Genomic DNA, 26,589 nt, shown 5'->3' with positions numbered 1-26,589 from the left:
TGAGAGAAGCAGCCCTGAACAACAGACTGATCTCAGCTCCTGTTCCGTCTGGTCCCTTTCAAACTGCCAGAATGATCCTTTAGTTCACGTTGTAATTGGTCCCGCACCCCTGCTGTGCTCGCTCACAAGGAGTTGATGACTAAAAAATGTTTTAGGACTTGCACCAAATTATAGTTGCCATGGAGATAGCTTGATGTTTTTCTTCAGCTGTTTTTGTTTTTTTCAAAACCACTCATAAATACCAGACAAAAGGGAAAAAATAAACATTAGCATAATTTCATGTTGGGGAGCTGATGTGATTTCTGAGTGCTTTCAGATGGTTGATTAAAGCTTCAGACAATAGAAACTAAGAGATCCATTAAATCCAACTGCAGAGTAAAGACAAAATGGCTGAATAGAGGACTAAACACCAAGGTCATTATAAAGGACAAATAAGTGAGAGGACCACAGGGCTGTGGGGGCTGTCAAGTGTGTGGGGGTATCTGACCAATGTTGACCCCTCCCACCCTGGACACAAACTGTTTGACCCACTCCCCTCTGGCAGGAGGCTACAGTCCATCAGGAATATTAACAAGGCCCGGGACCCCCACTCTCACAAGACTTCAGCCACTCTAGACTCTATGCATTACATTAATGCACACTATGCAAACCATTTCTTGTTTTTATTTATTTCATTTAAGTATTGCCAGTTCTGCACAACCCTCAAATGTGCACATTTAGCTTCCTCTCATACATTTTCCTTGGCAATACTGCACATATTTTATTGTATTATTCTAAGTACTTTGCAATAGTATACTGCACATAGTTTTTTTGTATATCCAGATTCCATGTAAATCATTTTCTATATCTTAATGTATAATAGCTTCAATTGTTTTTACTACATTTTTTGGTTGTTTTTCTTACTTTGTATCTTCTTTAGCTGTGTTTATGTATGCACCGTGTACACCAAGGCAAATTCCTAATTTCTACTTGGCAACAAACCTGTTTCTGATTCTGACTCTGACTCTGAAAGGAGATGAATGATAAGCGGGTAAAGACGTAGGAATTCTTCTGAAATCAATGATTAGCAAAATCTTTGTTGTAGATCTCAGAACGGAGGGTGAAGAGGGATTTTACCTCAAAGAATACTCACAAAAAGCAGATCATTTGTATTCCTGCTGCGAGAACAAGCCAAGTGTTCACAGCTGGACATCAGATGTGTGTCATATGGCCAACTTCCCATACAGCTCTACCATTTCTGCAAGAGGCACTGCATGCGACGTAACCTTTACAGAATTAACATACAAAACAAACACTTCGAGAAAAGTCTCTGATGCTAATTACTCAGCCTCTCTGCGTGTAATTTCCTGCACTGTTTGCTCTGCTGTGCCTTGAAGATTTGATATCTTGTTCTGCCATACAAGTGTATAATTGTGAACACTCCTCTCTCCTGCTCTTGCTTTTCAATTAGTCTCTCTCTCACTGTACATTGTAAGTGCTCGTCATGGCGGTGTGAAAGAGCAAGTTGACAGTTGAGCAGGAGTATAACAGCTTGTTATTGTTCCTCTTGTCACTCACGGATACGTTGACATTTACAGCCCATTTGCATGTTTTCTGTCATTTCCCTGACAGTTTTTAAAACAATTATTTGATCATTAATGGTGCATTTGATTGCTACATTGCAAAAGAAAAAGAAAATAGCAGAAATGACAAATGTTTTTATTGTCAAAAATCTCGAAACACATACTTTACGCTCACACTTCACTTCTATGTAACTGACAAACCCCAACAGTTCTACATGGCTACACACTCAGATTAGTTTTCTTGGTGTTTCAGAAAGTACACAGACTCACCAGACAAGGATCCTCGGGAAAGGGGGGGAACAACATACATTTTTTGGACAGAACAAATACTAATAAGTGCCCAATTCACATATTGCAGCTATAATATGTTTTTTTAAATGAGCTACATTTGCAAAACATTCATAAAAATGACACAAATTGTAAAAACAAAATATCATTCAATCTGTGAGGGGAGAAGGACCTGCCATATGTGGGGTATGGTGATATTGAAAGAAGTGATGTCGTCTTTTTAATCCCTTATGTGATGCTGTTTCTCTGTTTGATGAGGTTGGTTCACTTCTTCTTATTCACAATGTTGTTGCAAATCCAGTTCATGCCATCCTGTCGAGGAAATAAAATGAAACCATCCAAATCAGTTTCTTAATTTGAAGATATAAAGCCTCAAAACCATGTAATTAAGCAAATAAAATAGATAGTTTGTAGGGTCTAGAGTCTTTTATATGGTTCATTCGGATCCATCTGAAAATAAATCAATAAAGACTAACCTGAACTCCCTCCCCAGAAACAGCTGAGCACGCCTGAATCTGCCACTCCCGGTCCCGGTATGTGTGCAGGTTGAGGCCCTCTGCGACCTCACTGGCCGGTGAGGATGTGGCCAGATCCTGCTTATTGGCAAAGATGAGGACTGGTACGCCTTTTAGGTTCTCCTCATCAATTAGCTCGGACAGCTCCTGCACATCCACATACAATTGACTTTATTTTTATTTTATTTTTTAAAACATAACAATGACTTACATATCTAATTAACATTATGTTGTACAGCTGTAATTCTTGTATGCGGATATATCTAGAAAGTTATTAATAATTATTTTCCTCCTATTTCACCTTTACCGGACTATTTTTAAATAAGCCCACTGATGCTTAATCGGTTTAGTGACAACATGCCTCATTAAATATCTATTATAATATAATGAACTTTAGGTATCCTAGTTTTGTTATGATTCAGAATGTGTATGCATGCAGAAATGACATCAAGCTCACCAGTCCCGTCTCTTCAAACCGCTTCTTGTCTGCACTGTCAATGACATAAATCTGAAAGTACAAATATGTTAGGATTATATTAACTGACAAGTAAACATAGACAATGAAAGAAAGGACTGTTTCCTTTTGGCCTGAACTTCTAGTATAGATGCTGCACTACAGCAGCCAAACAGACAGTGTTAATCGAGAACAGAAGATACCCTTGCCATCTATTCAAAAATGTTCCACAACATTAATGTACAACTTACTATTTACTTCAACAATATACAACTTTAGTGCTTAATTTATGCATGTATGATGTGATACCTTTCATGGATGTCATGGATTTGTTTTGCTTCATATTCTTTTGTGTTGTATTTTTAGTAAAGCCCTGTTTAAACGCCATGGTGACTAGAAATCGTTTGCGGTTGCAAATACAGGATATACCGTGTAAAGGAAATGACTCCCATGGGAAATGTCTCCCATGGGAAAATGTTGAAAATGTTGAACTGATTAAAACGTTTATTCACTCACCAACATGTCTGTGTTTTCCAGGTACTTTTTCCAAAAAGGCCTGATCTTCCTTTGTCCTCCAATGTCCCAAACATTGAGTTTCATGCCATGAGAGGCAACACTCTTTATGTTGAAGCCCTGAAGTGAAACACAAAACTGGAGTCACTGTACTGTACATCACTGCCTTCAATTGAACACAATTACAGTACGCAGCACCTGGAAAGCCTTGCAAATGGTTATGAAGAAATTCATTGAGCGGCAGTGTACTCTAGCACAGGTGTGTGTGTACTAAATGAATCACTGTTTAATCACTCTGTATTGTAACCTTGTTACGCTTCAGCAGGAGAGCAACAGGTGCTCTGGTCACTGTGTTAATCCAAAGCTGTTTTTCATAACAACGTTCCTTTTATTTAAATTGACGAGATTGTATAACAACTTTATCCTAAGGGTCAGCGGAGGAGCAAATCTAAAGATAAGACTGGAAGGATCAAGTGCCGTGTATGTGTTTTGGTTAAGTGTGGTTTGGCTTTGTGGTGACTTGTCATGCAGGACTGCATGCTCTCTGCCTGGTGAGCCTTCACACACGTTAAGGACCAGGCCGTACATCTGATCCATGTCTTGACTTGAGAGAGTAATGGAAGGGTATTAGATAATGTGATTAGATGTTAGACAATCACATCACAAGAGGATGACAAGAAGGCTTTACTAAAACGAAAGGACCTTCCCTGAAAATGTGTTAAGAGCATGTAAATCAGGGAGGTAGTTTCCTGCCGAAAGGTTATTCCCTATATAAGACTTAACAGGATGATCCTCAAATCATCCTGTTGCTTGTTGAATGTTTTAATGTGTGTACTGTTAGCCCAATCATTTATTTCCCAGTGTTTCAGAAAGCAAAGGTCATCCGAATCCCATTACTTTGAGCGACAGCGCGCCCTGCTCCAGCTGGTCTCACAAGATTAAATACAATCCCCCTACCTTTTATAATGCTCTCTAACAGTGCATGAAAATACAAAAAAACATTTGAAGAAACTTTCATTCACACAGGAAACCCATCATTGTATCAGAGATTCAGGAAAAGGATTCAGTGAGAGCAGAGAAATTGATATTTAATGAGTGATAACTCGTTGGTTAAAGACATTTTGAGGATATTTTTCCTGGCAAATTTCCTCCCGTTATATTTAAAATACGCGAAAACATCAACATCTGGTGATGATGTTTTTAAGCCGCTCAGTTGTTCATGGTGAGACAAATTAATTTAAAAAAAGGACACAAAACATATACTGCGAGAAGTGACTTTCCCTAAGGTTTTGATGTGTGTGTGTGTGTGAGTTTCATAACATATAAATTCCCCTCACCTGTGTTGGTGTGATGGTGCTCACATCCTCAGAGGCGAGGCTCTTCAGCAGGGTGGTCTTGCCGGCGTTGTCCAAACCCAGAAGCACTATCCTCACTTCCTGCTCTATGGACCCCTTCAGTTTCTCAATGACAGAGAGTAAGCCCTGCAGGTGGCGGAGGAGGGGTGGTGGTAGAATAGAGGCGACCATAAACTTATTTCAATGTTCACTCAGCATGTTTCAGTATTTGTTGAGTATCCTTTTCTTCTGGGAAAGTCTCAATGACATGTCATTTGATTAACCTTTTATTATGTTTTGGTTTAGGATACAAAGCATGGGGGGCTCAGCTATTTCAATATTATCTTCTTGGAACACCAGAATATTAGTAGGAGAAAAATATCATTATTTTTCTCAAGGTTGCATTATTTCCTTGCAGTACTCTGAAACATCCAACCTAATACCTAATAAAAAGGCAGTTTTCAGAAAGACTTTAAACCTGAAAACCTCTCTTTCTCTTTCTGATTTGAGGTCAAAGCACCTCTTACGTACAGCACTGTTGACTATACACATGCGCGCCCAATTTGCTCCACCCACAAACCAGCACCTCCCTCTCTTCCAAATATATAGCCTCTATTCCTGTAAGCATCAATCTGTTGCTTTATTTAGAAAAAGCACTGGTCTTGATTAGAGCCTCATTCACAAAATGGTGTTCTTTTTAATGTGATTAGTCTGAAGCAAGGTTGCGCAATCTGCCACAAGGCTGACAAAGGAGACGCTGTAGCTTTAAACACTTCATTCAAAGTGACAGATACCACAGTGTATGTGTGATGATTTGTACACAAAAGAGTATTAGAGGTGACATTTGGATTTATTACCATTTTATCAACACTATCTGACAAAATGAGCAGTTTAGATAATCCAACCATCATAGCAGAGCTGCATCACAACAGCTACTCTATTCTGCCAAATCAAGTGATTGTTTCACACATTTGGAAACTTTGTATACATTACTTTGATAGCCACTTGTAGTTAGTTCCTAGTCAACAAATACTAAATATTACTAGTCAGGTCTCTTACCTTTTGAGCTTCTCCCATGGTGGCGAGTTTCCTGTTACTAGACTGGAGGGCTGCAGCTACATCTCCAGTGAAGCTCTCACAGGTGTGTTAGCTTTCCAGTCACCCAGGTTAGCTATCTAGAAAAGGTACCAACAGCCTCTATCTTTTCCCTCGCTCTTCTCTGTAAACTTGAGTAGGTAAAGGGCTATGTGTGTATGAGATGGAAATGTCTACTTGGGCGTCAATAGCTCCTCTCTGCCGCCTTGGAGTTAGCGAGGAGGAAGAGGGGGAGGGTGGATGGGACTGGGATTAGGAGGCCAGAATTAGCCCTAGTCACCCAGGCAAAGGCCACCCCCCCCTTCTTTGTCCATCCCTCCATCTCCACTTTGCACTGGCTTTACCTGGATTATCCCTTAGCCACCTGCTATAGGAGGAAATGCTATAAACAGTTCTGACATACTCACACGGATGTTATGTGTAGAAAATAGAAACATGTTTGAACAAGTTGCCATATGGCTGATGGGGAAAACTTGCCTTTTATGCAGAAAAATACTGACCCTAAGAGCATGGACTGACAGCATGGAGTTTAAGGCATACACTTCAAAGGATTGTGTTATATAGTTTAACCAGGCAACTTATTATTTCAGTGTTTGTAAATCAACCCTAAAATCCCACATCATCCATCTCTTGGGAGAGGATAGCATTAACATCCCATACATCCATTACATGCCAGCCGCTATTAAACTGCTGTGTGTGTCATCTAAAGTGTGTATTCCTGTAAGTAGAGCATTCAACAGGATTAGTTTGAGAGAGCCTGTCCTGTATCAAGATTAAAACATTTCTAGATGCTTTTCCACAACCGAACAAGCTCTCCGGTCAGAGGACGGGGTTTACATGAGTGCTGTGTTGAACAAATCATCCACCCTGGTCTTGAAATGGCTATTCATAAACCCTGTAACGTCAGCTGATCACAGACACTTAGCCTTAAAGACAGAGATTAAATGGGTTTTATTCATGCATCAAATACAACAACAACAAATGATGAAACAATATGGCTGCTCATTATATCTAAGGTTAATAGACTGGTTGTCGTTTAGGATTCTCTTGGTGTGGAAGGAGCGCCCCTCTGCTCCATGGCGGCCTTCTGCCTCATCCTCTCTCTGTGTTTAGCTGCAGAGAGAGTTCATAGGTGTCATACTTTGTACCTGAGTCATATGAAAAAATTACAGACGGTTTTGGAAGTAGTTGATTTGCGTGTTTGCAGAGTTAGATGAAACAGCAATACCACATTAATTTCTTAACTGTAAAAATGTTGCTTGAGTCGACAGCCGGTTAGCTTAGCTTAGCATTAAAGAGCATCTTGCAGGTTTTTTTTTCTACATTTATGTAATATATATATATTATATATACATTTATATTATACATATATGTTTATCTCTTACCATTATTTGATTACGTTATTGGTATCACAAGCTTGTCTGCTCATTTATAATAGAATATTATAGAGAAGAATAGAATAGAATAGAATAGATAAAGAGAGAGAAGGTTGGCCTGGCTTTGAGGGAAAAAAGTCCACCTCTGAGCACCACTTGAGCTAACTCATTAACTTGTTAGTTTAATTGTGAACAGTAAAATACTGAACACTATAAATAAAAACTTCAGCGATTTCCAGTGCAGACCATTTAGTGGCAAGGGGTGGTAACGTCCACAATGGCTGCCCGACAACTTCTCCTGGCAAAAACCCCTGTAAAACTGCAACTTTGTTGGTCTTGAATTTGTGTACAGATTTAACAGATATAATGTGTTGATTGGAAGTACTTAGATGACGATTGGTTGAATGTGTTAGATTTCGAGGCAGCTTAGTTGTTTAGCTCTTTCCAGCATTTATGCTATGCTAAGCTAACTGCCTGCCGACTGAAGCCTTATATTTTATGGACAGAAATGTGGGATAACCGTCTTCTCATAAATGCCTTTGCAAGAAGCAAAATAAGTGCAATATAAATACATATAATACTCCTACACTTTAGTTAACATAGTGCTGCATTATATCTATCACCACTCTTTTTTTAATAAAAACAATCTAGTTGATTGAATAAATAAAAAAGAAATGCTTTAAAACTCCTGTATGATGCCATAGGCATAGATAACCTCAAATGAGCTCTTACCGTTGTCTCTTTTCAGCTTGAACTTCATAACCAGCCCCATAAACAAGACCAGGACCAGAGCGGAAACACCACAAACGACCAGTAACAACAGCGAATTGTCTGGATGAGGAAACATTTCATAAAAGGCAGGAAAAGACACATGCTATCAACAGTCATTGAGGTGTATTTATAACTATTCATATTTTAGTTAAATCTTTAAGATCTGTCATTTCAAATTCAGAAATTGTACAATGCAAAATAGTTATAGGCTTAAGTCTATGTAATCTGTGACTGTGTGATATAAACAGGGAGACGTCTACTTACTCTCTACAGTGACAACATGTGGCAGAGACTGATAATAGCCACACAAGTTCTCCACGTAGCAGATGTACGTGCCTTCTTTGTTTGACAACACCTTTTCGTCATACAGCTCACTTTTGTTCTGGCCCTGAATTGTGACTCCATCCATCTTCCACCCAAATGTATGATTCACATCGGGAAGGTTATGGAGACATGTTAGAAGGAGGTCTTCGCCCTCCACAAGTTTGGAACCATTGCTGTTGATAGAAACCTGAAAGCCTGATGGGCAAGGTTAATATTTGAGGGGAATAACACAACTGTGATAGTGTAAGGTAATCAGATTATTGTCACTTAATGTGTTTGGTAAGAGGTTACCTGTTGTGCAGTTTGATTGAATATCTGATAATAGAGAGAATAGTAAACATGGAAATGAAAACAGTCACATTCACATTTTATTCAGAAATAATGTTTTTAATAGTTTTTTAAATATAAATAGACCCACACTTACTTATTCAACTCAATGAAACACGCATAAATACACCATATAAGAAGAATAATGAAATTTACAAATGAAAAACATTTAAAAAGAAAGATAGCACTCACCACCACTGATGCACTGTGTTGCATTGCAGAGTTCACAAGGGTCTATAAGGAAAACAGAAGCGGAAAGCATAGGATTAAGAACATTTATCTTTGCATCTCAACTCACAATTGTTTGCAATCTGTAGTCTATATATAGTAAGAGGTTATTAATACTTAATTTTTACCTGCCCCTGTTGCTGTGGTGTTACATCTCAGACACACTTTATAAGCACAGGTGGAGGTAGCACCTGCTAGAATAAAAAATAAATAAAATGATATGTTTTGGGTGTAGAGCTAAACAGACATATACATTTATGATAAATAGGAATATATATATATTCAGAAGTGGCTCCTTACCTTTGATGAGATAACCAAGCAAAAGGTATAGGGTTACCCCTCTCACAACCATTCTCTGTTGGAAAACATAATTAAATTAAATAAGTTCAAAAGTAGAATGAGATGAGAAACGTTATGAATAAAATAAAAGCAACATTTAAGAAAAAAATAGGAATATAAAATGTCATAGCACTCATGATTCTATCATATTGCGCATGATGTATAACATAATCATGAAGGTAGAAAATAATGATCAAAGGTTTGCCTTATTACCTGTGGTGGTGTTCTCTCCTCACTCTCACAGAGTTGAATGATGATCTGCTCTGTTTTGCCCAGCCTTATGGTCTTTTCTTCAGGAAGGCATGGCAGAGCTGATCATAAACACTGATACCAATGCAAATAAATTATTTCCTGGAACGTCATGGCGCAAACAATATCTCGGTTTGTATGTTTCATAGCTGGGAGTGACGGCCATGATGACTTTTAGACTGCTGGTGCTATACTTCTAATGGTGTGGGGTAACATTAAGGCTAAAATTAGGGGATTTTGACTAATACAAAAAGAATGTTGAAGGAGAAATAGAGAAATGGACACGTAATATGAAAGACAGAGGTATGCTGAAGGATAACTGGTTATAAGCAAAACAATAATTTACTTATGCAAAGTCTAATGTGACACATACCAGAAATAACTTCGCTCAGAATAGATGGGTTTAAAGCCAATTTTGGGAGAGCTGGAAATTAAATATTTTCTATCATTTAAGTCATCAATTGCATTTATACCTTTATATATACTGTCTATGATTTATACACAGTATCATACACATTAGGTATTCATGCAGTGGCCTGTAGAGAGTGCTGATTATCCATCTAATTTCTTAACCCCCTTTAGGGTCTAGACCTAGAGGACTGGAGAATATCCCAGCATGCACTGGAAAATAAGCAAGGTGCACATTGGAGAGAATGGAAAACACAAACACCATCACACTCCTAACAGCCAAAGTCGGAGCAATTAGGAGTTTAATATAATCAAACCTGCCTGTGCTTGGTTCGTGGGAGTACAAAAGAGCATCACATACACATCTTGAACATGCAAACTCTGCATGGTAAAAATAAAAATGGTTTTGGGATTCAAATAGTCTCTGAGTCACTTTGACTCTCTTCTCAACATGTAATGAACTGGAATGAAGATCAGGTTCCATACATAAAATAGGCTGGTAGTGTTCCCTCATTTGTTTCCTGTTATCTTAACCTCAACCAAACCATAGCCTAACCAGTGGTTCCCAAACTTTTTCAGTCGGGCCCCCCTTGGGTAATTAGAAATATTTTTTGTCAAATCAATTTATAAAAATCCTAAAGCAGCGGTTATCACTAACTGCAGTTCCTCAGATTTTTTTTCACTAACAAGGGGGACAAGACAGGGATGTCCACTGTCACCTTTGCTTTTTGCAATTGTAATTGAACCACTGGCGTCATGTGTGCGAGACAACATAAGTATTAAAGGAGTGAAGATTAACGATGAACACAAAATGTCTCTGTATGCTGACGATATCATTCTTTACTTAACAGACCCAGAAAATTCAGTACCACATCTGCTCGACACGATAGAGCAATTTGGAAGATACTCAGGATATAAAATTAATTTTAAGAAATCGAATGCTTGTTTCTTACATATGACGCCAACAGCAAATCTGGAAAAGTCTTGTTCTTTTAATTTGTCACCAGGTGGTTTAATACTTAGGAATAAATATAACACCACACCTGGATAATCTGTTTAAAGAGAATTACAATCCGCTCATTGACAAAATCAAACAGGATTTATCCAAATGGTCCACATTACCAATATCACTGCTAGGAAGAATCAATGTCATAAAAATGAATATTCTACCGAGATGTATTTTTCTTTTTCAAATGTTACCATGCTATTTATCCGCTGATTATTTTAAATCTCTCAATAGACACATCTCAAAATATATCTGGTGTAATAAAAAACCAAGAATCAAGTTAATTACTCTTATGAAACCAGAAACCATGGGGGGTCTTGGTCTTCCCAACTTTCAACACTACTTCTGGTCAGCTCAATTAAGAAATGTACTATCTTGGTTTCTGGGAAGAAGGGATTCACTATGGGTTCAGATAGAAGCCAGTGTCTTTGACCTGCTGCCAGTGGAAACTCTTATATTTGTTAAAGACTTCAATAAGGTGAAAAATATGGCCAAATGTTTTACAGTGGTCAATACACTGTTAGCCTGGAGGGACTGTAAAAAAAAAAGTTCATGTTAACTCAGGTATTTCAATCTTTTCTCCTATTTTGAACAATCCTGATCTTAGCAAATATTTGTTGTCAATCAATATAAACAAATGGACGAAATCAGGTATAAAGCAATTGAAACATTTGTTTCACAAAGATATAACATTGAAATCATTTAATGATTTAAGAGCAGAATATGACATTTCAAATAAGGATTTTTTCAGATACCTGCACATTTTTCTTTTTTTTTTTTTAATATAAATGTTTTTGGTTTCGTTAGTGTGGGCATGTGCGGGTGGAGGGAGGGAGGGGGGAGTGTAGTGAGTGTACTGTGATATTACAATCTATGAAATGGCATCGATTATTGTACACTATAATGAAATAAAAAGACTTGTAAAAAAAATGAAATATTTTCGGGACCCCCCAACCCGGTTCCCATCTATATTGGTAGGATTAATTGTATATTGTTGTAAAAACATTACATTTTCTCTGCTAATAATAAGAAGATACAAAGATCCAACTACAATTTTATATATTTTATTATGGATTACACATGAACAAAAGTGCTTGTAATAGATACTGTGAATTAATTTGGCCTAATTAAAACTGGTTGGCCTTCTTCCCTGAGTAGTAGATTTTTAAATTCGAATTTCTTTAAGGAAAATGTATTAATTAACTACTATTTCTACTGCAGGTTGCAAACGATCACATCACTTTACCATTCCTATTCCACACATAGCTCATCAATTAGTTGTGTGTGCTTGCTTTCCCTTGCAGATCTTCTCAAACCGGGGCTGTTGTTTTGAGACTGCCACTCTCAGTTCATTCTCAATGTTCAGCTTTGATCTGTATTTCGTTTTGATGGCAGCAACAGCAGAAAAGCCTATCTCACACAAGTAGGATGTTGCAAAAGGCAGCATTATGCCCACAGCTCTCTGACCAATGAGATATTTTCGAGCAGTGTTTGTTTACAATTCAACAATTATAATAATACATTTGATTTATATAGCACACTTTAAAAACAACGTAATGTCAAGGTGCTTCACAAAGCTAAAAGGAGAAAATAATCAAATAAAAAAATCTTCCCACGCCCCCCCTGCAGTACCTCCGCGACCCACCAGGGGTCGCACCCTACAGTTTGAAAACCACCCAATGATGAAGGTCAACAGTATTGTATCCTAATGGTAGCAGGTTTTGGGTAATATCAATCTGGATTGTGTGCTCATCCTGACTCCAACTGAAGTTATAATGTTTTTGATTCAAGGATTTCTTTGTGAGCATTGAGATCAACTTTAACCTGTTTTCAACTTACTTTTACATTGTTGTGTAGTTTTTAAGTTGATTACATTAATTGGTCAACCAAATGAATACTATTACATAAAATAATCGTTATTCATTTCCCTTAATTAAATGGCAGCAGCAGCCAAATATTTCTACACATATTCAGTTTATGACAGGATACAGGATCCACTCTCTGTGACCAAAACTCTGCAGCATCAGCTGCACTTCTAATCTACACACTAGTTATATTGTAGCCTAAATATTTGACATGATTAAAAAATGTATGTATTTTTCTTATCTTTCTATATTTAAGTTTTATTTATATTTCAGTACTTGCAGTACTTTGCCTGTATTTTTATTTCCAATAATTTGTTTAATGTAAGCACCAAACAACACACCTTTATTGACGTAATTGGCAAGTATGAGGAACATAAGCTACTTGCCAATACACCTTATTTTTTTTCAAGTTTCTAAATGTTACATTAACATGCTACTACTTTAATCGATACAAGCATAATAAAAGGATCATTTAACCATGTCACACAAACTGGCTACTGCCTTCACAGTAACACGTTTCCAGGCTACTCATCCTCTTAAAGCCACCACAAGATATGGGCCTACTGCTAACAATAGGCTTTTGAAGATGTTGTTAATCAGTAACATTAAATTCAAATTGGAAATCAGTTTGCATATAGGCTACTGTAAGTAAGATCATATTTATAAAGCATACAGTTGAAGGTGAGGTGACTTTACAACCGAGGGGAGATTGCTCCTGTTACTGACTGAACATTTGAGTGTGATACATTTACAAATCTCTGGACAAGGTGGAGTCACAAGGCCAGGCTGGCTGGGTAACGTTAGCCACTATGCTAAACATGCTACAGCATAGTATTTACTTAGGTAAGTTACCACCACCATGACATTTCTTCTGCAACTTTTGAACTCCTTCCTTTCTGTCATTCTAAAAAGTATTCCTTATTTGGTTTCACTGTCTCCCTTTACTATTTGTGTCTAGGCTAAACTGCGTTGCTAGTAAAGTATTGTTTCAATGTTGCTATTACGAACAACTTTCGACATTTATGAGTTTTAACATTACGCATATGGCCACACAAAAACGTTGATATCCTAGCTAAAGCAAACAGGTAAGTTGTTGTCGCACATGAAAGCTAGGTGTACAGGTAAGGTGCACTGTTAATGACTGCCGTGCCACACCTGCGGCCCTCGGCTGTGCTGATTAACTCTGACCTGCAGACTTCCAGCGCTGTCGGCTCTCTTGTCTTGCCCATCGCTCTTGTGTCTGTTTCCCTGAAGATGGTCGCTGTCAGAGGACTTTATCGCAGGTTCTCCCGCCTAGCAAAAGATGCTGCACAAAAGCAGTTAAAGAAATATAAAAAACTTTGCACCACTGGCATCATGGCAGAAAAGAAGAAGGTATGTAAACCAGAATGAATGCGTTATTTACAGCATTTGGCAATATATAAACATTAGTGTAAAATGTGCACTTTTTGCACACTCTACCTGGACTCCTTTTACAATAATTTGATTGCTGTGGCTGCTAAATAATTATGAACTCCTAGTCTACTCTTTGTACCAGACCTCGTTAAAATGTGCTCATACACTTTTCTTAAAAGTATAATGTTATTGTGAAATGTTGTGTTAATATAATAGCTCATAATTGAGAGTTGTGATATTGAAATGTTGCCAACATCTTGTAGAAGTCTAGTGATGTCTTGAGTCTGAGTTCCTGCATTGCAGAATTACCATCTTAAAATAACAGATTGAGGCCTTGTGTTTTCTACCGTGTGGTCTAAATCTCAATGACTTGTAAGTAAAAGGAAACAAATGATTGAATATGTTTTGAGGTGTAGCACTGAAAAGTTATCTTTTTTTATATTTTTTTACATTTGTTGTAAACTGCGTCAATTGACTCGCAAAGTGACAAAAGCAGAATGAGTGTGTTCGTCTCATCTGGGTTCCCACATCATAGGGTTTATCAAGGAGTAGGCTGAAAACAGTTTGATCAGAGTAACCAAACTTCCTCTTTTGTGGCTTGTTGCTATGGCAAGACTTCCCTTCCGGACAGGAAGTGACAGGAAGACCCAAGTGATGAGTTTGTGTGTGTGTATGAAGACTATGCATCATGTTTGGGTGGAGCACTTAACTGTGTTCACTGAGAGTGTGCACGTCGCATACAGACTTCAACTTGTGTTTCGGTGTCCGAGCCACCATGGCGAAGAACTGCAATTCTCTGGGGATTCCTGTTGGCCACATGGTGAGTTGGCAACTCTTGCTTGGTTCGGTTTGGTTCTGCATCTGTTTCATTGGTTTGTTTATTCTGTAGAAAGAAAGAGGCTTTATCAGCTCTTACGTAGAGGACTTACAAGTGCCCTGTTGGAAATAATTTGGAGTAAAGTGGGTTAAATATCAGTAAGTGTTATAATAATTTGGTAAACTCTGCTGTTTAACCTTTCTCATACTGTCAAGCTGTCGTCCAGGTCAGAATACCTACATTTAGAACATCAGTTTCTTGTGTAAGCTATCTTAAAAGTGCCAGGCTGTGTGGCTTGCAGTTGGTTGCTACTGAAAACAGAACAGGCCTTCTCGAGTCGGAAGCAAAAACCAAAGCAATCTGTTATGTGTAGGCTGAGTTGGCTTCATTCAACTCTGTGCGAGACATTACATATATACAGGTCTGTTTCACAGTGGCTAATAAGACCAGGATGTTGGTGGAAAGCGTCTTTCTGTGCTTTGTATTTTGTGTGATTACAATTCTTTCTATAAATGGTGGTGCGTCAGACTCCTTCCTCACATAGGGTGGTTGCATATCTTGTCTCTGTTTCAAGTGACTCACAGAGAATCCTAATCCTGAAATATTGTGCTCTGTTAAAGTGAATGAGAACATGAAAGGTGCTTGAGCATGCTTATAATAAATTGATATTAGGTTTGTATTACTCTGTGGATGAAGTGTGTGTTGCCAACTGTAACAAGAAGTTTATGTAGGCATCAACATGGTGTGTTTTTGAAGCCAGAGTTTAAGCAGTAGAGCAAAACAAAGTGAAGAGGTGGAGCCACAGTGGAGCTAACACCTGCAGAAACTGCCAGCCCATATCAACCTTATATGGGCAAATGTATAGATTATCAAGAGCTGTTCCTTTTCCAGCTGTTGTGAAGGAAAGCATTACAAAGAAGCTTTCTCTTGCCTGCACTAAAATTCCCACACATACAATAGTATATGACGTTTTTCAAGTAAAAACAATGGACATATTGTCAATAAATTCTTCATGTTTTTATAAAGTTTTCAGTCGTCTATTTTTACACCAGGAATGGGCCTTGGTACCTTGGTTAATACTGACTTAACTGAGTGGACTAAATGCCATGGTTTTACCTGGAACTCTTGGATGCAGAGTAAACATGTCTTTAATGAACCTCTGAGTCAACAGTTTGATGTTGATCCCTTAGGGTTATTCCATGAATTGGCTTTCAATTTAAACCTTGACTAAAGATAATATAAAAAGAGTTGATTCTCATTCAAAGACGATTTTACAAAACCAATCCAGAGCTTAAAGGTAGGGTAGGGAATTCACTTCAGAAACACTTTTTGTTATATTCCATGGAATGCTCTTAACATCCCGATAGCAATGAATACATGAAATGCTTTGACAATAAATACATAAAAAAAAGTCATCTGTGGAAGCCGTGGTGCTTTAAAAAGCACGACCAATCATCCGAGCCGGCCCGGCTAAAATAACTGGATGGCCTACCTGCCTGTCAGCCTTCCATCTGTGCACAAACTTATCTCGTGCCCTCATTGGTCATGTGAGCGTTCGTGTGTGTTGGAGGAGGGGCTCTGTAAGGAAGTCTGAAGGAAGGGGCAGATTTTTTTCCGGTTGTGTATTTTCAAATTCTAGCGCACTCGAGCTGGTTTATCCATTCTTACCTACCCTACCTTTTAAGTGATACAAAACCTTGAAATACAGTTTCTTAAATCAAGTATGCTTTGTGTGTATTAATGGCATAGTGGGATGTCAGTTAAACAGTGAAGTTGTGTGGGTGACTGTTAAATGTGACAATGTTTTTATTTTGTACTTTATACCCACAGATTGCAATCTATAGATTGTAACAGGAACAACCTACATAGACAAACACATCTGGATACATTTAGAGCTGTAAGGGGAAACACAGACCAATGACAAAGTGTTAACTCTACACGGAAAGTGCTTTTGGAGCTTTCGTTGAACCGTTCTTTGAATTTATCATCCGGGATTTTCCTCAATTTCTGTTTAAAACTATTATACATGTTTTTAGTCCTCACTGGGTGTCTTATCAATATCTAGGTACCCTGGTTTTTGAGTAACATGCGAACATGTTTGAGTTCCACAAGTTTTCAGAATTCATGTTCAGTGCCGAAATGTCAAAGTGCTCAAATTGAAACAGAAATAACTTTTACAAGATGAAACTGAAGATGATCTCTAAAAGCTGAATGAGAGATCTTGTCATCAGTGTCACAACCACTTCCTGTGAAAATCTTCTTGACTGATTTCAATACATTGTTACATCTAAGAAAAAAAGATGCAACTAGTTTTCACATTTCACTTCCTAAATGCATGCCGCTGTGCTTTTGTAACATGTGTCTTGTTTCTGGTATGCTGTTTTCCAGTACACTGTGCTACACACGTTGTAAAACTTTTAGAATACATTTTCAGTATTTAAATACATTAAAATGTCCACATTTCTATCATCAGAGAATTGTGTAGTTCTGCCCTATACTTATAATTGCAGAAAGAGATGAGTTACTGAAATACAATTCCTCTTTAATTTGTATGATTAAATCAAGTAAATGTTGGATTTCTCAACTTCTACAAAGGTTGTTATCCACGTAACCTGAATCCATGATGCCTTAAAAAGGGTGTTTTGCATATTATCAGATGTTTGTTCTAATGTTGTTCCTGTTTTATCTCTCTCTTAACAGAGCCAGGCAGTGTCAGACGGAGGTAAGCATGAACCACCAACAGGCGTGCTGAAAGTCCCGTACATCTTGCGTTCCCCCGAAAAGAAACGTGTCTGTGCATGAAAATATGTGAGTCTCGTTCTTGGTCATGCTGCTCGTGCTGATAAATGGGTGTGTTTGTGTCTGGATGTGTTTTTAGAGTTGAACATGTCTGCGCGGGGCTGTGGAGGCAGCAGCTCCAGCCTTCCTGGGACTCCGGGTGGAGAGGCTGGCCAAGCCAACAACGTGCTGAGCTGGGCCGTGTCCTTCGAGAAGCTGCTGGAGGATCCCTATGGAGTCCGCCAGTTCACGGTGAGACGTGCTCAACACACGTGCCGTTGTTTTGTGTTCGGGATTAACTCAAGTGATGTTTTTCTCGCGACATCTCAAGGTTTGCCATATGTGTTAATATACACAGTGTTTGTGTCTTTATCTGCAGTCCTTCTTGATGTCCGAGGTGAGTGCGGAGAACATTCTATTCTGGCAGGCTTGTGAAAAATTCAGGAAGATCTCAGCCAGCTCCCTGGATGAGGTATGATGGCACTTATGACCTCTTTACGTGGTGAAGCATGTTACTTGTCATCTCTGATTCATTTGGTGGTGTGTGTGTATACTCTGCGTAAGCTCCCTTTTCATACATTTGTGATAAATACTCCTCAACAGATGTTTCCTGACTTATATTTGTAGACAATACAGTCAGGGAAACATGGATGTTATATTTTTGAAGGGAAGTAAACTAGCTTAGCTTTTTTCAGCTATTCAGTAAAAAAATAAACGTTTAGGGTTGGCCTTGTGATGGATAAAGCTGCTGTACATCAATCTTTTTTTATTCTTTTTATTTTTAGATATTTTCCTTTTTATACTATTGTTTGCTCAGTTATATTCTATTATCGTTACAGGAAGTGCATACTGTAACTTGACAGGGTTGTTGACTGTTGATTGGGGTAATTCCCAGTTAAAGTAAACAAAAGTAGAGTTCATATTGAAAGCTGAGGAGCTTTCAGTCTGATGGAGCTGTTGTTTTCCCAGCTGAAGGCTGCAGCTCGCTCCATCTACAACACCTACCTGTCGGACAACGCCCCCTACTCAGTCAACATCGATGACACGGCTAAGACAGAGGAGAAAGACCTGGAACAGCCCACACCTGATATGTTTAACAAGGCTCAAGCTCAGGTATGTTTGTAGTTTGTACTCCAATTTAGCTCAGCAATACAGTGATTAATTGTTTGTTGACTCAGCTTGACTGCTAGTTCAACTATCCCTCCTTTTTTCAGATATTCAAACTGATGAAGATGGATAGCTACAGGCGCTTTGTGCGCTCTCCTCTCTACCAGAGCTGCACCTTGTCAGGCATAGAAGGCAAATCTGTATCTCAGCTCTCTAAACAGACGGCCCGCACGGGATCGTGGGAGGACGTAGCCACCAGAAGCCCGTTAAGTGACAAGAAGGTAGAGTGACAGGAGTAAATGGACGGAGGGGCAGCAAAAAGAAACATGCGAGTGACAGTTGTCTTCATTTTGGTGTTAACGACGTTTCTTTATTCACTGTCTTAAACAGAACAGGAAGTCAGACTCTAACAGCTTTCCAGCTGGCAGGAGCGCCTCTGAAAAACAACAACAGAAAAGAGGATCTTGGGAAGGTAGTGGCAGATGTTGTGTTTCTATGTGTTACGACCCTGGGTCGTTAGGCCATGTGTGTGGACATTTTTCCCGTGTGTGTGTGTGTGTGTGTGTGTGTGTGTGTGACAGGTGGTGCCCGTTAAGCTGATTAGCTACCTTCAACCTGCTGATTGGTCCAGTTCCTCGGCCTCTCTCCGACTAGACTTCTCCTACTCCCAACACACATCTGCGCTGCGATGTCTGTCCTGTTACACTGATTGCTTATTTATACCGTATGCCGGCCCTTGTCCCGTGTTGTGAGACTGTGTAGAAAAGCTACTAAACCTGTCTTTGTTAGACACACTTTATTTATTTTGCTTAGGAGTGCAAAACCCTTTCTTTTTTCCTTCTGGATAATTCGTTTTCTCCTGTTTTTATATCTTTGTGTATATTATGTGACTTCATCTTATATTCTTCCCCTGGCCCTCTCTTAGTTCGTTTTCTCCACCTTTCACAATAGATAGTACACACATCCAAGGTTCAGTCTCCCGGAAAGAGTCCCATTTGTCGGTCAAGCCAAACAGCGGGGTGGAGCTTGGCTCCCTCTTCAGGCAGATAGAGGTCAGTGCATTGGCTAATCATTTGACAATATGCACACATGAATAACTAATTGTATTCTTGCAAGTGTCATCTCTCCCGATTTAGAGAAAACAACTGCCATAAAGTTCCCAGATATTGCCTTCAAGTATATTTATCTCTCTCACGATTTTACCTCTCTTCTCCATCTGTGATGCAGAATGGCAGATCGAGTCCCCGGTCCCCAGAGCAGGGTGGTGTGAGTCGGATAGGGGTGGAGGGGGGCTACTGCTGCGTCTACCTACCCGATGGCAGTGCCTCCCTGGCCCCCACACGTAACGGTCAACCCATCAAAGACATGCTGGCAAGCCTGTGTGAGAAGAGAGGCTTCCCGCTGAAAGATGTCATTATCTACCTTCATGGCAAGGACAAGGTGAGCCAGGAGCTGCTCCGTCTACACCACCAACCACAGCCCAAAATCAAGAAGCTGTTAAAAAGAAATGTCACACTGTATAGATATTTTGCAACAGGCTGTATGAGAAAGATGGTTCTTCCTGTTCCGACATCTTCCCAACCTCTTACTCCCTCCTTTTAATTTTTAAGATGAAAGAAGTACATTAAAATGGTCCCAGTTGATGCTGAAGTCTCTGATACACTGTTCCCTCTCTGCAGCAGCCCTTATCCCTGGATCAGGACTGCTCCGTGCTGAGAGACCAGCAGGTCTCTCTGGAGCTCCGCGTCATGTTTGCGTGAGTTAACTGTGCCACTTCCTTCATTTCCTTTTTTTCGTGTGTGTCTGTCACCCTTGCAGCCTTTCACACCACCATCCCCACTACAGCATGCCACTTCTCACTTTATTACAGGGAAGTCCCTGTTTTCACGCCAGGCAGATTAGAATACTATTTAAGCATTGAATACAATTTCAAATTTGGATTTCCTGCTAAAATATTGGGTGGCAGATATTTCTAGACTAGATTTGACTGATGCTTTACCTCTACATGGTTGTTGTGTATTGTGTTATTGACATGCATGCGTGTTTCAGGCTGGAGATTGTCTTCACTGGAAAGACAGTGGGGATAATGGTGAAGTCCAGTAAGACGCTGCAGGACGCCCTCTCTGCAGTGCTGCAGAAACACCACCTCAAGACACAAGAAGCCCTGGTCACCATGGTGAGTGTCTGAATGATGTATGACAGAGACCATGACATATAGCCAGTGTTTTGAGTAATTTCTCTGATAAATTATTGATTATTTGTTTCCTTCACTTTCGGAGAAATTGAAAGTCTTGCATTGTTTTGTTGGTGCAACAAGTGACGAGTATTATAGCATCTTTTGTAATGTATTAATCTGTGTTTTCTCTGTTATGCATCAAGAACCATTTTCCCTGTGGTCTTTTTTCTTCACACTCACAATACTGTGAAACTGTCAGCTTCTGTCCAACATTTCTCATTGTGTGTTTCTTTCAGGTTGGAAGCGACGAGCCTTTGAACATGACCAGCACCGTGTTTAGACTGGCCAATAAGACGCTTCGGCTTGACAAAACCAAAGGTTAATACGCTTGACCTTTTTAGAATCAATGTTTTACTTTAGTGGGAACGACAGACAATAATGTTTAGGTAATCTAATTATAACTGCACTGCTCGCCCAACAGCACAAGCAGCCACAGAATTCAAAGAAACCTCCTTGGCCAGCGAGTAAATTAAATTAGTTCAATCAAATCCAATAAAAGCACATTTTAGCCCTCCAGCCACTGGTTGTTCTATGGTTGATACATCTGTGATGCTTTGTGTGTTCTCTTCTGCTGCCTTGAGCCTGGCTGTGCCTCCCTTTTCACGTAATTGTATCTTAATGCATCCTAGAAAGTGTTTCTGCATTTCTTTGCTCTCCCTTGCTCTTTGCTGCGTTTGAGGAAAAAGTATTTTCCCTGTCCATTTCAGTGCCACTGTCTGCAAGATCCTTTTTTCCCTACTCCGCTTTCTTTGTGCGTCGCTCTCTGTGTCTTCATTCTTTTCTGTAGGGTTGAAACGTCCAAGGCCATTTGGTTTGTCGAGTGCTGTGTCACTTTGAGTTCACTCACTTCATTTCCCAACTGCTAAGAGACCAAAACCAACTTCACTTTGGATCAGTGCGCCCAGCCTCAGCTCCAGTCCCTGCGTTTAGAGCCGTTACATCCCAGGAGGACCAGTTGAATTCTTGTCATGAATATTTTATTTGGCTTATGTCAGAGTGTTTAACACAATGGGGAAGTTAAGTTCTGTGGCATTATCATTATCCCACTGACTTCTTCTCTGCTGTTAGAAAATGAAGAAGACACTGAATTGTATCTTTTGTGTGGTTTGAACAGGAAACCAGACCACTTTTTCAAAAGGCAGTAGTTCTGCTGCAGCAACACAGGTGAGACTATTTTTGATAGACTGCTAAACATCAACACACACCATGTGTACAAGGCAAGCTGCTGAGATGCTCTTGTTGAATATGTAAAGAAAATATGATGAAGGTTATAATTGAAAGGCCACAGCTATGCATGAACAAGGGAGGGACTTTCGACACAATCTTGTTGACAAGCTTCCTTATATTTAAAAAATAAGGACCAAGAACATGTCAGCATTGTGCAGATTTTTTATTTGATAGTATGGATATTAAAGGTCCCCTATCATACTCTTTTTTAACAATACAAAACATGTCTGAAGTATTTTGCTAAAAAAAAAACGGATCATACATTGCAGCATCCCATCAACCCCTCTGTTTCAGCCCTGTTTCAAAATGGCTGATTCTGTGTCTGTAGCTTTAGATGAAAATAAGGAGCCCCTCCCCACACCCCTCTGAGAGATATTTGCTTTAAATAAACACAATGGTGCTCTAGGAGGAGATTCAGGTGGGGAGGGGGGGGGGGGTTACCTTAGTTCGTTATTGGCTAATGGTTACACAAGCCAAAAAACATTGACATCACAGGTGGCCAAAATCTGATCAGCTCATTTTCAGACAGGTTTTTCTTTAAATGGATCGGCACAAAAAGAGAGAGAATCTTTTTTCCTGAAACTTTCTGAGTCTCTTCACAAAGAGGGGACACATGTTGATGTATAAAAGACATGAAAAAGTGGACTTTGAATTATAGGTGACCTTTAATGTTAACTTTCTTTGACGGTTTGTATAGTTACACCTCAATCTTTATTAGGAATCTTCAACATTTATCTATGATAAAAAGGTTTATTAATTGTGTGATTTTTGGTATCTGTAGTCTACAACTTCAGTAGGATCTAAAAGCTGTGAAACCTTTTTCTGTACGTTGATAATGATGGAATGTATTCTGGTCCCAGGCAGGTGGGGTTGAGGCCCGATCATCGCTGCAAACAGACAGGGCCAAGACGCAGACCAAGACCAGTAAAAACCGGGAAATAGATGGTATAGCAACTCAGCAGTGCAGATAGCACATTGATGTAAATGGAATTTGAAAGAAATATAAGAATTTGTTTGATATATTTTGTGTTTCAGGGTTTCTGGACATGCTGACGAGGGCTCAGGGCTGCAGGGTTGATGACCAGCGAGGCCTTTTGACGAAGGAGCAGCTGGTGGTCCCTCTATTCCTGAAGCAGGAATCTGACCCAGGGCCAGACACAAAGCCAGAACAACCCAGTTCAACCAGCTCCTCCACCGACGACTCCAAGGAGACGTCGAAGTCAGCAGGAGCGGGGAAGGAAACCCCCGACTCTGCTGAATCTGAAGACAAAGACTTGAAGGAAACAGAAGTTTGAGCAACTTTAGTGTTTGTGTGGAAAGGACAAAGACACAATCGGAAACTACAACAAATATCTCACAAAATAAACAGACCAACCACGTCAAAAGACAGTGTTGAATGGTCATGCACTTTTTATAATTGTTTACAAATAAGCTCTTAGACAGCAGTGTTCTGCCATCTCTGCTACTGATAATCGGCCTGTTGAGGCAATATGTAAAGAAGAATTAATATCATGGCAAGCTTTTATAGTGTCGTTTGACAACACTACACATGTTAATGGGAAGGATGTTTGCTATTAATTGTTTAAGGTATTCGAAAAATGTTTTGACAATAAGTTTTAGCTCAATATTTGATCCTGAAGCTTTCCCTGGAGATAGATCCACACTTTGCATTTCACATTGATTTAATCTCTCACAATGTCACATTGCCTCTATGAACTGTTGGCAAAAACATGATTCTGTTCAGGACTGTCCAGAAGGGGTTATGATGGTATTGCACAATTGTTCTGTTTTCTTTATATGATTTAAGATTATTGAATGTTTTTACAAAGATGAGTTTTTAATATTTTAAATTACAAATGTTCATTTTCTGTGCTTATGTGCTATTTTCAAATGTGTGTTTGCAGTGCTTAAATGTATTTTGGTTTGCTGTGATGACGCCCTGGTCAAGTCCTGTTCTCCTGTCACCTGCGACATCTCAGGGTCAGATCATGAACTAGTAATGTGATATTTCAGGAAATTAATCAGATGATGTAATCATAAAAAAGATATCCCACAGGGTGCTTCAAAAATAATTAAAGTGTTTTATGATGAGATATGATCCTGTTTGTGTTTGTTTAAGGATAGACATCAGGTTTTAGCTCTTGGTCATATGTGAGGAATTTATTTTTGAGGAATCACTGAGGTCAGTTTCAGGCTTGACAATGCTACGTGATTTGGTTTTATATTTGTGATTCAGCCAGACAGCGCTGTCCCAGTGGCCTGACAGTAAAACAAGTCTGATATCTGTCTGCATAGGTGTCCATTGTTACAAGCTTTTGTTACATTAGCAGGTGCATTCAGCTGATCATGGTACAGAACCCTCCCTCTAAATTGCCCTGTCATGTAATTATGTCATTTTTGCAGAGTGACGGTGGATCATTGCAGTGCTGCGATTGGCTCTTTACTAAGGGTTTGTAGCCAATGATTTGCTTTATCTTTCTACAGACTTGTTGCTGGAAGGTGATTTCTCACGAGGAGCCTGCATGCATGGGAGGACTATTATGGGGTGAATTTGGCTTTTTGTATGTGTTACAAAAGAAATTAGATGAGTCATAGATGCATTCATCTACACGAATGATGCCAGCATGCATATCGTGATGTTTGTAACAGTATTGGTTCTGGAAAGCATCGCATTCACACATCTTGTAGATTGATTGAAGTAATTAACCTGAGACAATTAGGTGTGTGTGTGTGTGTGTGTGTGTGTGTGTGTGTGTGTGTGTGTGTGTGTGTGTGTGTGTGTGTGTGTGTGTGTGTGTGTGTGTGTGTGTGTGTGTGTGTGTGTGTGTGTGTGTGTGTGTGTGTGTGTGTGTGTGTGTGTGTGTGTGTGTGTGTGTGTGTGTGTGTGTGTGTGTGTGTGTGTGTGTGTGTGTGTGTGTGTGTGTGTGTGTGTGTGTGTGTGTGTGTGTGTGTGTGTGTGTGTGTGTGTGTGTGTGGAGCAGAGCTTTGAATGGGCAGAGGGGTGTGCTCTCACAGACACCATAGCAGCAGTGAGATGAGGAGTGCCATTTACTCCACTGCACGTCTGTACTGAGAGAAGGAAGGAAAGGAGGTGAGTATGGATTTCCCCCAGGCATTTGACTTAAATTATTTTTGTGGGTGGCTGCTGTGCTGCCTGCCCTCTCTCTCTCTGTCACTCCCATCATTCATCCTCTTCTCCTGTCTGTCTTCCTGTGTCTGATTAAACGTCTTATGCTGTCTTGAGATAAACCTCTTCATCTCCTCGTTGATAGAAATGCTCTCATTTTGCGGCAATGCTTTCTCCTATCTCTTTTCTATTTGCTTGCTTTCTGACATTGCGACAGATAACAAACAGGTTTTGAAGATCTGGGAAGTGTTTATTTTGTCTACTCAATCCTCTGCTAATGGGAGCTCTGAATAATGATCACTGTGCCTTTTGAGAGTCCTGCAGAGGAATGCATAAGTGGTGTAAAACAAAACCAATCCATCAGATCAATGCTTGCACATTACCGTACTCTGAAAGATGAAGTAAGGACAGGCTCTGGGCTCAGTGTCTTAATAATGGAAACGACCGGATTCATCACTGACTCAGTTCTTAGGCACATGGTCGAGCTGAGACCCAGGTTGGAAGCAGATGTGTTGGTCGAGTACTGACTGAATTCATCCAGCTTGGAGTTTGTGTGTGTGTTTGTCACACCTGAGTGTTGCTGAGCAGACAAACCCATCATCATCAATTACAGGACATCATGTCCTTGCCCATGTGAGCTTTCTTAATGTGCCGGTGCAGCTGCTGTCCACACGCTCACCTCGTTGCTCCAAACACCACTGTGTGCATGCATGTAACGGCCTCTTTAATTACAGAGATCATGTGCATGTGATCTCCTTTGATTAGCATGTTCAACAGCACACATGTGGCGAGGCAGGAATGTCAAGCCAGGCTTCAATTTCACCACCTGGACTGAAATGATGGGCCTAAGTTGACTCAAAGATGATTCTATGATGAAATATATCATGTGTCGTTGTTGTTGTCCACGTCATCAAAAGTGAATGTGTCCTCAGCAGGCTGTCATCATAATTACCTTTCTAGAAGACTGAAGGAGTCATAATGTAGTTACAACTTCACCATAGATTTTGATATCCTTTCTGCTCCTATGAAACTCTTAAGTAGGAAATTAAGCTAAAAAAGTTTATGTATTGCTTCTCAGTGGGCGAGTTAATTAGTGTTGACCCAACATATATGAGCCAATCATTGTCACAAATTCAAATCAGATTTTCTTCTTAAAGATCTCCTATCATACAAAATGCACTTTTTAATGTCCTTTATACATAAATATGTGTCCCCGGTGTGTCAGGGAACTCACAAAGTGTCAGAAAA

General features: G+C 39.5%; 3 protein-coding genes across 6 annotated transcripts; 1 reads left to right on the top strand and 2 right to left on the bottom strand.

The window, feature by feature from the left end:
- Nucleotides 1–1,826: 1,826 nt before the first annotated feature.
- Nucleotides 1,827–5,743, bottom strand: arl3l1 (ADP ribosylation factor like GTPase 3, like 1; the record flags this gene model as incomplete). The annotated part of the gene is made up of 6 exons (XM_079671297.1): nt 1,827–2,162; nt 2,327–2,512; nt 2,823–2,873; nt 3,336–3,452; nt 4,670–4,813; nt 5,726–5,743. 6 exons carry the CDS (start codon nt 5,741–5,743, stop codon nt 2,115–2,117), a joined length of 564 nt encoding a protein of 187 aa, XP_079527423.1. The 3' UTR covers nt 1,827–2,114.
- A 950-nt stretch (nt 5,744–6,693) lies between these two features.
- Nucleotides 6,694–9,392, bottom strand: LOC307033946 (uncharacterized protein). The gene is made up of 8 exons (XM_079672581.1): nt 9,340–9,392; nt 9,088–9,142; nt 8,916–8,981; nt 8,752–8,793; nt 8,524–8,547; nt 8,173–8,427; nt 7,870–7,968; nt 6,694–6,874 (listed from the first exon to the last, which is right to left on the bottom strand). The coding sequence occupies exons 2-8, from the start codon at nt 9,137–9,139 to the stop codon at nt 6,798–6,800; spliced, it is 615 nt and encodes a 204-aa protein (XP_079528707.1). The 5' UTR covers nt 9,140–9,142; nt 9,340–9,392; the 3' UTR covers nt 6,694–6,797.
- Nucleotides 9,393–13,170: 3,778 nt separating this feature from the next.
- On the top strand, nt 13,171–24,305 carry LOC307031973 (regulator of G-protein signaling 14-like). Of its 4 annotated transcripts, XM_079669611.1 has the most exons (16): nt 13,171–13,497; nt 13,909–14,028; nt 17,567–17,588; nt 17,745–17,896; nt 18,024–18,116; nt 18,614–18,757; nt 18,859–19,032; nt 19,142–19,223; nt 19,703–19,803; nt 19,979–20,191; nt 20,431–20,507; nt 20,801–20,927; nt 21,224–21,305; nt 22,102–22,151; nt 23,075–23,159; nt 23,250–24,305. In XM_079669611.1, the coding sequence occupies exons 2-16, from the start codon at nt 13,909–13,911 to the stop codon at nt 23,507–23,509; spliced, it is 1,782 nt and encodes a 593-aa protein (XP_079525737.1). In that variant the 5' UTR covers nt 13,171–13,497; the 3' UTR covers nt 23,510–24,305. The 4 variants fall into 4 exon arrangements, with proteins under 4 accessions (XP_079525737.1, XP_079525736.1, XP_079525735.1 ...); XM_079669610.1 differs by lacking the exon at nt 13,171–13,497 and having other exon boundaries at nt 13,756–14,028; nt 20,434–20,507; XM_079669609.1 differs by lacking the exon at nt 13,171–13,497 and having other exon boundaries at nt 13,756–14,028.
- The last annotated feature ends 2,284 nt before the right edge of the window (nt 24,306–26,589 follow it).

The sequence above is a fragment of the Notothenia rossii genome (genome assembly GCF_949606895.1).
Source record: "Notothenia rossii genome assembly, chromosome: 3".
In the NCBI taxonomy this organism is placed as follows: domain Eukaryota; kingdom Metazoa; phylum Chordata; class Actinopteri; order Perciformes; family Nototheniidae; genus Notothenia; species Notothenia rossii.
This window is presented reverse-complemented; position numbering and strand designations above follow the sequence as displayed.